Below are 12481 nucleotides of genomic sequence, written 5' to 3' on the forward strand. Positions count from 1 at the left end.
CACATTAAGGCTTGGGAATTGATTCAATTCTATTCCGACAATCTGTGTTCGTCGTCGAGAAAGACGCCAAGGGTGTGAAACAACCCCTTCAACACTTTCTACTAATTCCAACCAAATTTCGACTTTTTCGACTTTTCAGGTTTAAATTTTTTTTTTGTAATTTTGAAAAAACAAATTTTGAGGTTATGATTGTGTTGGCAGTTATCACGATAAACGCCTGGAGCTTTTGTAATAAGATTACCTTAATAGAACAACGCTATAAAGGACGCTGCTTCTCGTCCCTAATGATCACCGACTCTATATCCGCAATAACCGTTCGAGCAAACGTCTAAACCTCTAAACGAAGCTCGTCTCGGGCTTTCAGTTTGCTTCCGCTGCGCCTTGGCTAGCACAAACGTCGTTAGACATAAATCCGAAGCGAATTTCCATTGTCTACTGTCGCATTCGCTACAATTATGCAGCGACCAGCCCGAAAATAGAAACAAATCCGAGCGCAATCGCGGCTTATAAGCGAAATAGTTTCCGAGTAAAAACGGCGGTAAAGAGCCAGAGCAGCAAAGCAGCGGGATGGCGCATTAAAACATGAAGAATTTGCATATTTTAAGAGGCGTGCGGCGTGCACCGGAGGAGACTACGACAACATTTTCCATAAAACGTCCACTCTCACCCACTTTGAGCGGCGCGGTGCTTGTGCGGCATTGCTTATTTGCCACTTAATGTGTTATTAATTACAGTCAGACGACATGACTCTACAAACTTTAATTAATACTAATTCACAACGAGTGTACGACACTTTAAAACATCTTTAAATGCAAAAAAACGTTAAAATGCATTGGGATTATAGAGTGGAGGCGCCGGGAATAAAAATACCTTAACTTTAAATTAAAATTACACTGTATCAAATTAAACTAAACTTAAATATTGAACATATTCCTTAAATATATGTATTTATTTATGATTTTGTTTAAAAATTTATTAAAAATATAAATAAACAACAAAATAATTGAAATTTTTGTAAAAAATATTTATTTTCCTGTAAAAAATCAATTTTTTCATGTTTATTATACAACAAAAAATATTTTCCATATAAATATTTAATTTTTATAAATAACTAAACAATGTCACAAAAATTTTGCGTTTTTCCCATTGAAAAACTAAATTAAAACACTTTATGAAACAAAAACTCGTTTTCCTAACCAGACGGCAATAAATCAAACCTTGATGATGCCTCCTTTCTATAAAGCGTAGACTGAGTGTGTGCCTGGAAGGGTGTGCGTACATATTTAATTATGGTTTGACAGATTACAACAATATAACAACGCTGGTGTGCGCTGCATGTGAACATCATTAACCATACTTAATGGCCGCTTGTTCATTACTCATTGGCCCGCTCGTACGCCCGCACCATCGAAACCTATACCAGAGGAAGTTTGTCGGCGGTGGCATGGGGGGCGGCAAAAGAGGGTGAGGTTCCGCACAAGCCTCATATATACCTCATTGGCCTACTCACGACAATATAACAATACGCGTTTCATTGCGCGCAACTCTCGACGCGGAGAATGACTGTGGCCACAACTACCACCATAGTTTATCATGTATGATAGCTGCGTGCGTGTGTTTAATAGAAATTATTTATGTGTGCGTGTGAGTGTGTCGGTTCGAGTTTAATCAATCATTACACACATTGTGCAAAGTATGCAAATTAATTCGGAATTACGCATCAAAGCTCCGATGCTCGTCCTGCGTCCTTATAGTGCCGTCGTTTACCGTACGTTGTTCACTGCGTGGAGGTAAAGTGTTTGGGGTTGAAAGCTCGGGATGTGGGATGAAGGATGGAATATGCTTTTGTATTTATGCGTGCGGCAAATAGACACACGTTGACAGGATATATCAAGGACCAAAACACAAACCAAAACCGGAAATGGTAAGTTTTTATGCTCATTTTTACTTGGGGATTAAAATTTTTCTTTTTGCATTTTAAGGTACAAGGATAAAGAATTGTAATATTTGTTTGTGTGAGCTTTTAGCTTTTGAGCTTCCAGAGCTTCTGTTTTCAATGGCGTGGCGAAAACGACGACGAATGGAATTAACGTTTATCCACACGGGACTAACGCCTCGGTCGAGAGCACGGACATACACCCTCATCCCCCCTGTGTTCAGCAAAGGGATGAGGAGCTTTCCTCTAACATACGAACGTTTGTTGGTTTGCTTTTGCGACGCAAATTGTTGGAATGTTGGACTTGTAGATAGTTAACGCAGATACAAATAGAATTTCAAAGCGGGAAATCGGACACAGATTTATGCCAATTTTACTGAAGGGGTTGTTAAAAGAGGGTTAAATTTCATCTCTCTCTATATATAAATAAATTGAATATGTATATATTTATTTATATATTGTTTAAAATAAGAAGAAATGTAAAATTTGCATTTTTTGCTGAGAAAATTTGATTTTTTGTGTTTAAACCTCCGCCATTTTGTATTTTTTAAAGAAATTTATATTATGTTTTTACAAAAATATGCACAGTTAAATTATCTTTCCAAATCACATTATGTTATTAATATTAAATAAACCAGTTATTTATAATCATAAAAAAAAAACAAAAAAAAACATTGCATAAATTGTTTTTATATTGATTTTTTGTATTAAAACACCCGCCATTTTCTATTTTCAACAGATATTTATATTATTTTTTTATAGAAATATGCGCAATTAAATAATCTTTAAAAATCACTTTATTTAATTAAAATTAAACCCACCAATTATTTATAATCACAAAAAACAAAAAACATTGCAAAAATATTTTTTAATTTGATTTGATGTATTTAAACCCGCGCCATTTTGTTGTTGATTAAAATATTTAAATTATCTCTTTACAGAAATTTGCGCAATTAAATTGTCTATCTAAATCTATTTATTTCATCAAAATTGAGCAAATAGATTGCTCATAATAATGCGGCGGAATTTGTGAAATAATTAAAAGTGCATTTCATTTGCTTTTTACTTCTGGTGTGTGCAACGTACTCATTTGCAAGTTTAAATTATCTCTCCCAAGTTGTAAAGTTTTGTAAATGATTAGTTTGCTAGCCCAGGGTGTGCAAAGAAACGAAAAGTAAGAAAATTGCTGCCAGCCACGTCGGCCATCCATCTCTTGGGCTCAGAGCGCGCGCGCCCGGCACACAATGCAACACCACACACGCAAGTAGTGTCTGAAGTGAAACACAGGAAAAGGAAGCTAGCCGCGAGCCGCGGCTGGTGACTGATATAATATGTGCGAGTTTGTTGTTTGCGCTTTGCGCGCAATATAAACTAAAGCAATTAATCATTGCGAGCGTAATAAACCAGCCGAAACGCGAATGGTGCACGGATAGTTCTTCACAAAGGTGTAATACAACTGATGGAGCGTTTCTATCCACTCAGATAACGAAAATATTAATTTAAAAAAATTTATCTAAAAATAAATCCTGGATTTTTATTGTGTGTGTATAGATTTGATAAGTATTTTTGTTTATTGCGGAAGCGAAGTAAAATTTTGCACGTACATTGCATGTGTGCGGTAATAAAACGTCGAGTCGATTTGAATTTAGTGGGATTGCGAGCACGCGCCTCAAACGTACACGACAGTTTGCAATAAACTTGTTTTAATAGGATACGTTTTTATTGCGCGAATGGAGTTTACCGCCCCGGCGATTGCATCTAAATTCGCAATGAAATTGTTTTCGCGTTTCGGATTTAAATAACCGACGCGTGTAAACGCGCACGACACGTTCGAGCCTGGTCAGCTACGCCCATTTAATATTGATAAATTTTCAAAATTGGTTTTCCCGCAAACGCGCACAGACACATTTTTCCTAGATTCGATTAAGTGCTTTTATTTATTTTGCCCACCAACAAAAAATTAATTTGATTTTTCTTAGAAAAAATTAATTAAAATTTTTACAGTTTTTGAATATTTTTTACTAGTTTTATAAACCGGAAAACCGGAAACTCATGTTCTTAAGTAAATTATTTTATGATGCATCTATTTCCGGAAAAAATTAATTAAAATTTTGATACATTTTTTCAGTTTTTGAATATTTTTAATAAGTTTTTAGCTCAAAAATCGGTAAAAAATACAAAACTACTAAAAATTATTTTGTTGTTTGTTTAGTTTTAAACAAACTATAAAACCGGAAAACCGGAAAACCAAGCGCTATCTACAAAATTACTTTATCCTGCATGTATTCAAGGAAAAAAAAAATTAATCAAAATTTGTTTTGATCGGTTGATTTTTTCAGTTCTAGAATATTTTAAATCTTTGTTTTAAATTCAGTAAAAACATGAGAAACCATCAAAATACGTTGTTTTTTTTTTTTTTTGTTTTGTTACAAACAATAAAACCGGAAAACCGGAAAACTAATATCTATCTACAAAATCATTTAATTCTGCATCTATTTCCGGAAAACAATTAATTAAAACTAGTTTCAATAGGTTTTTATTCTAGACTTAGAATAAAGTATTCTGTTAAAATTAATTTACCGATTTTCTTCTATTTTTAACTGCTTTGGCAAAAAAATCAGCGCAACAAATAAGATTCCGTAAGTTGTAAGTCGTAAGTGTAAGCAATTCGGTAAGCAGTTACTTCCATTCGTCGAGTCGTAGATCTTTCGAGGTTGACTCCACAGTTGTTGTAATTCAGCCGGGGCCAAGGCGCAGTATCACTGCAGTTTGCCATAAATCGAGTCGCGCTTTTACACCCCCAATTCGTTCGGCGCGCAACACACTTAAACTCTCTCAGCCTTATAGAGAAATAGCGAAAACGTAATTCTAGCTCCTTAACTATTCGATATCCTCTTTGCGCGCACGCCGCCAAACTTCCACCAGCAAGTGGCTAGTAATAGGGGCTGGCGAAAAAGTTTGAGTATTTACTGTTTCCCCTTTTTATATTTATGTACGCGACGATACTAGCGACTATATAGAAACAGAGACTTAGAAAAGACTCGCCGTTTGTATTTCCAAAGGGGAGGAACTCCGGTTTATCGGTTTTTAAAAGAACACTAAAAATGTATAAAAAGACGATTCGCAAACGGCAAATGTAAACGATATGGCAAAACGATACAACCAGGCCCTTAAAAGCTGCGCGCGGGAGTAAGGAATTAGAAAAACAAAAAGAAAAAGAAAAGTTGCGTCGGGAATAGCGGCGAGCAAAGGCAATGAAAAGGAAAAAAAACGAGTTTTTATGGCCCCGACCAACGCAAGCCACCCTCACCCACTACCACCCTCAGTACCCTTAGATTTTTTCGCGCAAAAAAGCTCCAAAGCTCCCGGAGAAGAAAAATATTGGCTGTCGAATCAAAGTGAAGAGATTCTTATGAAATGCATAGTCCCACCCTATGTTGCCTGGCGCCTCCACCAACAAACCATAACCCACACATCAATAAAAAGCTCTGGAGTATGAGGTGTGTAGGTGTGGCGTGTGAGGGTCGTAATGATAAATGAACACGTTTAATAGTTCTCGCATTACATTCGATCTTTGGAGCGGCGGGGCGCCGGAGCTTTCACGGAGGGCAAAAAATGCGCTAAGTGGCTAGGCTGACTGGGAGTCAAGCCTTCGGGGGAATCAGGGATCAACCCCAAACACATTCTAAGCTTCATCGTCTTTAACGCTTTACAATTCAAGCTCCACCGAAAATAAAAAATCCAGGACATCATTAAAGGACGATTTTTTTCTGGGTTTTCCGTTGGGGAAAATTATTCAATTTGTAGTGTTAAATTTCATGATGTGTTGCAAAATGTGATATACTTGAAATGATGATACGGCAGGACGAAGTGCATTTGGTGTGTCAACCGAAGCCGCCGCCGACGTTGGGAGTTTAGTGAGGACTCGTTACGCCGTCACGTCCTTTAGACGAAGGAAGAATGGAGAGCACTCGAGGAAAACGAGTGTGTGCACTGAACGCTCGTGTCTCGTGCGATTTATTACACGAAGGGGTGGAAAACAATTCAACATAACAACATATCCACAACCCCTCTGCGATTTTATCGAATCCCTAAATAATGGTTATCAATTTTCTTCCTTCATTCTTTCAAAATACACAAACACAAACACAAAATAAAATAAAAATAAAACATCTTGAAGTTTTCAAGTTTTCAGTTTGCTGCAATCTGATAAGCCGATTTGGAAACTCGTCCTGCATGCGTCCACTGTGTCCACTGCCTAAGAAGCTGATTATTAACACTACGCGCCAGCATCTCTGGACGTGTCCCTCGTTTAACTCGAAACACTTGCGCTGATGCAAGCGGCCCACGACTGTTTCCCAATAATCCCCGAGGCGGAGGCGCCGGGCAGCGTCCACTCTACTTTCCGCACACGCCGAAATCCCTTGCAGCAGCGCAGCCTGCTTACTTTCCAACACACAGTAGCTGTACACCTCTACTGTTAGAAAAGGAGCGCAATTTCATTTGTGCCCTGCTGGGGCGGCGCCGGAGGTGGGGGTTTTCCATCGCCGGCGCTCAAACCTAACTCAACTCCCACGAGCGGTAATCTCACATAATCTTTCCTATTATCAGCCGCCCCCATGCGAGCTCATCTTTTATTTAATGTTTTTCGCCTTCGAGATCATTACGCCCGATATATCCAACCTTTTTCCGGCTCATAATAAACAATATAAATATTTTTTTCACTAGGCAACACTTTCTTTACCGAGTATATAAATTTATGATAATTTTCTACAAACCGGAAAACCGGAAAATTTATTAAAAATTATTTAAAAAACATAAAATTAAATTTATTTATTTTTTAATTTGACAATATGTACACTTTGATGAGTAAATTTGTGTATTGACAAAGTGTTAATTGAAATCGAAGCTTTTCGATGATGTGTTAATGCCGGAGTGCGTTTCGATGATTCGCGCGCGTTGAGCACTTGACGTTATGGTAATTGATTTATTGAAGGATTTGACCAATTTTCGAACGTGTTAATGCGCCGCCCCCGCTTGCTTCTAATCGAATCCGACGAGCGGCAGCAAGCCAAATTGCATCGCATTGTGTTTCGTCCGCGAGGAAATTCTCGTTGACCAAACTTTAATTAATTTCATATTGTTTCAGCGGCGGGGGTGGAAAACGCGCCACCCACTAAACGCCAAACAATTTACGCCACGCGAAGAATTTAAATTAATTAATTTGTTACCTCATAATAATTAACGTGCACAACTAATAATCAACTGAATATTTATATTTTTTTTTGGCGGAAAAATTTTCGGGAAAAACAAAAGTTTTTTTGTTTTGGAAAACTAATTCGCAACACAATATGGCCGCGTTAACTTTCGAATTAAACTTTTCAAATGTTTTAATTGCTTGCGTGCGGCGCCTCCACCAACATTACCCTATTTATTTTTATTTCTTGTTTTGCACAATAAAAATAATGATTAATTAGACTCGTGTTTAAAATACAATAAATTTTCTTATAATTCACTAGTTGAATAAAGTATAGTATTATATATCTAAGCTGCTGTCACAATGTAAATTTATTTACTGCATTTGTCTGTTTCTATTTATCACGATGAGTCGACGCCGCCCCAAAGACAGGGTGGTAACTGTCGTGCGGAATTTACCGTTTTACCATCGTGGAGGCGGCACTCGACTTGACTCGATGCGCGTGTCTTACACGAAAATCGCGCCGAATTGAGATAGCAGGATCAGATATCGCAATAAATTACTCGGACAGTTAGTTATTTAGGCCCGAAGACAAATCGCGCGCGCACAAACAAAATGTTTTCACAAAGGAAGCAATCAAACAGTATTCAACTACTTACCGCCCCCACAGCTAGTTGTAAATTGACGGAATAATTCTCGTTCGTGTTCGCATCGTCTTAATCACGCACGCCGGGGGGCGGCAGACGTTCGCTCGTCAAAAGTACGCGCCGTAAAAAATAAATATACACAAAAAACCCACGCCTTCCGGTAAATTATTCTTTCGTTTGACGTTTGAGAGAAGCGAAAGGGTGAGGTTTAGTTAAAATGAGCTTTCATGGAAACTTGCGCGAGTGGAGTAAATTAGCGTTTGCATACAAATCGCATTATTTTTGGCGCGCATGCGCGTCAAAAATATCATATTACCAAGACTTACCTTGTATTTTCCTAGATTACTGACCGAACAGGTCAGGATGGCTTCGCGACCCACCGGCATGGTTAAATTATGCATTGGCGCGAAATTCGGGCTCATCCCACGCGTACTTGGTGGTGGCAGAGTCTTCTGCAACAAAAATACAGAAATATACACATCAGAGATCACAAAAAGCTCCAACCCTCATCAGAAACAGAAACACCAACATTTTATCATCGTTTTTTTTTAAACTGTGGGTGTGTGTGTGCAAAGGGATGTTTTTAATTTAATATGCATTAGTTGCGAGTTTCACCTCGCGAGATGGCAGCAGACGCATGATTTATTCATAAAAGAAACTACGTTTCCGAGCTTTGCATATTAAAAGCATTAAAACTGTGTGTTAAACTTTCGACAATGACACCGACGAATGTATAATGCATTGTTCATCGCATTCTGCAACCCAATGCACACTACTAGTGTTCATTAGCGCGTCGCGCATGCGTATTACACCAGTGGGCGGAGCAAGCTGTAACATTTTCGTCTTTATTTAAACGATTCGCAAAACTTTTCGAAAATATAAAACCGGAAACTAATATATAACTTATAATAAGGTTTAAACAAAGTTCCGGAATCGAAATATATCCGTATAGAGTAAAAGCTCTCCCGGCTGCGAATAGTTGAGACATTGTGCCACCGCTTGCCGCCAACTGCCGCACACAGAAATAACTTCCGGAAAGCCGGAGCGAAATCAAATGGCTTGTATTATTGGCCATAACATTTCGTCCGGAGAATAGAGGTGTGTGAGCGCCAAGTGCCAGTTTGGAAGTGCCAACTTTTTTTCTCCACGCCGAGCTTTCACTTCTTATAGAATCGAGACGATGTCAAACCGGAAACTCTTAGGGATATGTTTCGCAGCTCGTGCTCGCGTCTATTATGCGGACGTGTGTATGCAACGGCGATCGTAAAATCGAGGGTGTGCAAACTTGTTCGCCATCCTTTCATCCCTGAAATAAGGGTTGGGGCGGTAGAAAAATACTTTACGGTTCATAAACTTCCGGTTTGGTAATATTGACACTGATTCACGTGTTAAATATTGACGGATCGCACTGTCATTATATAGTTTATGCACGAGCTGTCAAACAAACTCGTCGTAAAAGCTCAAAAGCTCCAGAGCTTTATTTATGTTGAGATTTACTTAAGAACATGCTTACATAAACTTTATATTTCAATAACTTACTAGATATCTAAAAATTTACAAAACCGGAAAACCGGAAATGTGCAAAATTCAACCGGGAAAAGGGCGTTAATCGCAATTAACGATATATCACGCGCGATTGACATGTCAATTTAGCATTTTGCGCGTTGCGCGTTGCACAAATCAAATTTATGCAATTTAATTACGACACTTTTCTATTTCTACAGCTGCCAGTTCAATTGGCAATTTTGCGCACGCGGATTCAATTGTTAATTTCAATTATATTATTAATTATGCACTGAGTGATCGAATTAGTTGTCAGGACAACATTTAACGTTTAGAATAATATTGCGCACTTACCAGCGGTAACAAGGTAGGCAAATCAATATGGTGTGTAATTCGCGTGTAAATTACGCGCATGCGCGTCAAAAATATAGACAATAGACGAAGAAATACTCGCAATAAAACGTCGTGCCGAACGCATCGGACCGCATTGTAGAGTAATTAGTAAATGTGCACCCCCCTGCCGCCCCCTGGTATACACAGGGGCTGGTAGCGTCGGGGCGCACTCGGCGTCGCTCAATAATTAAGCGCGGTTGTCTGATTGTTTGCTATTTCGAAGTGATTCTGAGCGATTTCAAACCAAAGCGGAAACACGGAAACACGGAAGTACGCAAATACGGAAATCGCATTATGTAAATTGCTAATATGTATTTTACGACCACAAAACAACTTAAACAGGGTAAATGTGTAATGAGTAATTAGAAAAAATGAGTAATTAGTATTTCATCCCTTAAAATGTGCATTTTGAAGCAAATTTGAGTTTGTAAGGGGGATATTTGTTAGTTGAGGTTGGTTAGGGGTTGTTTAGGGGTTGTTTACGTGTACGCCATTAGCATATGCACACAATTGTCGGCAAGGCGGAAAATCGACGCGTCGGTAATGAACAAGGTGTCTACGACACATTTTCCACCCCTATTTTATTTCTCAAAAGGGTAAAAATGTAAATTTCCGCTAACGCTGCACTCTAACAACTCAACAACAAATTTTTTCATCAATTTATCGCTTTCAATTAATAATGTCATTGTAAAAGTTGAAAGAAGCTTCCCGGAAGCCCGGAAGTTAAGGCGGGTCATAAATATAAACCAAAGTTCAATGGTCCGATGAGATTTTTTTATTTTCATCGGAAACGGATTGCATTACGAGGTGCGAGCGGGTAGAAAAAGCCGGCTTGCCCGGCGCCTCCACAATTTTTATCGCTTCGGATGGGATAAAGTAAATATAAATTTGTCGCGCACGCGTGAGCGTATAATCCCCCAAAGGGTATGTACGATTAAGCGCTTTTAGGACTCGTGTGCCCGCCCCCGGCATCGCAATAATAGTTTACATGCAAATTTTTATATCTACGATATTCATGCGAGCGCGCTCGGAGCTTTTCGGTACGAGGCATATGTCTACGATTCGGAAAAGGCGTAATTGCCGCTTCCGATTTGCCTTGGAGTCAGTGCGCTGTGGGGGCGGCAATGTATCGCTGCATTTGCATAAAAAGTTGTCCCTTGTTTCCGGACCAATCTCAAGTTTTATTTTATTTTTTTGTTAATAAATACAGATTGTTGTAAAAAAGCTTTAAATTTTTGTAAAAATGAATAATTATTATATAAAGGATTAAATTTAAGTATAAGTGTCGTTATCCTTATGTCCTGTATTCTGAAAAGAGTGGTATTGCCGCCACCGCTGCCGCCACCGTTGTTAACGCTATTATGACAGTCATTGCCCCACTCACCCTCGCGTCCTGAGGTTTTGCGTCGAAAGATGAGAAGAATATCACATACAACTTGTCTACTTGCCGGCGCCGCCGCCCCCGTTGACAATATTTCGAGTGTTACACTGTTGTGTTGCGGCTTGCCGGAGGCGGGCGCGGCCCCGACTCTCGTTATGGCCGCTCGGACGCGGGCAGTTAAAATAACGACGCCGACGTTGGTTACTTATGTCCTCGAGGGTAACATGTACAGATAACGTATGCTCAGATGCAACTAAATATCAAAACAAAGAAGCAACCAAAATTGCAAACTTCAGTTGCAAATTTTAATCATATGTATTTAATTTTGTATTTTGGGGCTATTTAAATATAAATATTAATTATTACTAATTTAATTTATGTGAATATTTAATATGTAATAATTAAAATTGCCTTCTGGCGCAATAAACAATTAAATTAAACAATTAATAATTAATATGCTTACCAATCACTTGTGATCGATCATAAAACTCCATGCTGCGTCCGAATCCGTCCTTCTGCTCACCTAGAAGCAAGAAGAAAAGTTGGTTAAAACATAAATTAACGTCACTTCCGGTTTGTGTTATATTTAACTTGATACACTTGCGTTATAATCTTCGCAAAGTACTTTTACGCAAAAAACAACTTTCTAAGTAGTTTATTTTTTTTAATTCGTACATGAAAAACTTTCATCTGTCGATGACTTTCTTCCGGGTGGAAATCAAAAATAACTATTTTGTTTTACTTTTTAACGTTTTTTTGCATAGTCACATAGTTGCAGTCGAAACTAAAGTTGCAAACTAATGTTTTAGTTGTAGTTGTAGTTGAAGTAAAAGTTTTTGTGTGCTTTTTTTTAGTTGGGGATTAATTTGTAGTAGTGTGTGGCAACTTTTCCGGTGAGTGGCTGTGCACTCCTTGAAACTTGCTTGACTTTCGCAACTTTTCGCGAGGACGCTTCATATTTTGCGACTTTGTTGATTCTTCTCTTCTCGGATTAGACGGGAAGCATGAAAGTCGAGGGGTTTTCAAATATCCGGAACCGGAAACTTTCAATTTCAGAATTTCTGAATGTCAGATTAAAATAGAGTTTTGTGTAAAAATAATATTTAGGCAAGAAAAATTAATTTTTTGAAAAAATTTCGCAAAATTTTAAATTTTTGCAAAACCAGAAAAATAAAATTTAAAAATAAAATTTGTTATTTATAAACTATGACATATTAACTAACTTCTTGGCAAAATTTTACAAAAATCTTAATTTTTTGGCAAAAACAAATTTTTCGTAAGAAATTTAGCAAAATTTTAATTTTTGCAAGAAAAACTTAAAATTTTTAAATTTCCAACAACAGTAATGTTTTATATTAATTAATTAAACATATTTACATAAGTAAAACCAATATTTAAATAAATTTTGTAATTTTTCAATTTTT

The 12481-nt window shown here is 37.8% G+C and overlaps 1 protein-coding gene across 1 annotated transcript in view; it reads right to left on the reverse strand.

Moving 5' to 3' along the window:
• Nucleotides 1-8181, reverse strand: part of LOC135791062 (lachesin-like) — a 44226-nt gene extending 36045 nt beyond the window's left edge. Inside the window, exon 1 of the mRNA XM_065301373.1 lies at nt 8107-8181. Coding sequence (XP_065157445.1) covers nt 8107-8181 — 75 coding nt within the window. The remainder of the gene's footprint in view (nt 1-8106) is intronic.
• Nucleotides 8182-12481: the final 4300 nt, after the last annotated feature.

The sequence above is a fragment of the Atheta coriaria genome, unplaced genomic scaffold, assembly GCF_025399875.1.
Source record: "Atheta coriaria isolate IRGN ID8LTWV9N9 unplaced genomic scaffold, Caltech_Dcor_3.1 hic_scaffold_4_pilon, whole genome shotgun sequence".
In the NCBI taxonomy this organism is placed as follows: domain Eukaryota; kingdom Metazoa; phylum Arthropoda; class Insecta; order Coleoptera; family Staphylinidae; genus Dalotia; species Dalotia coriaria.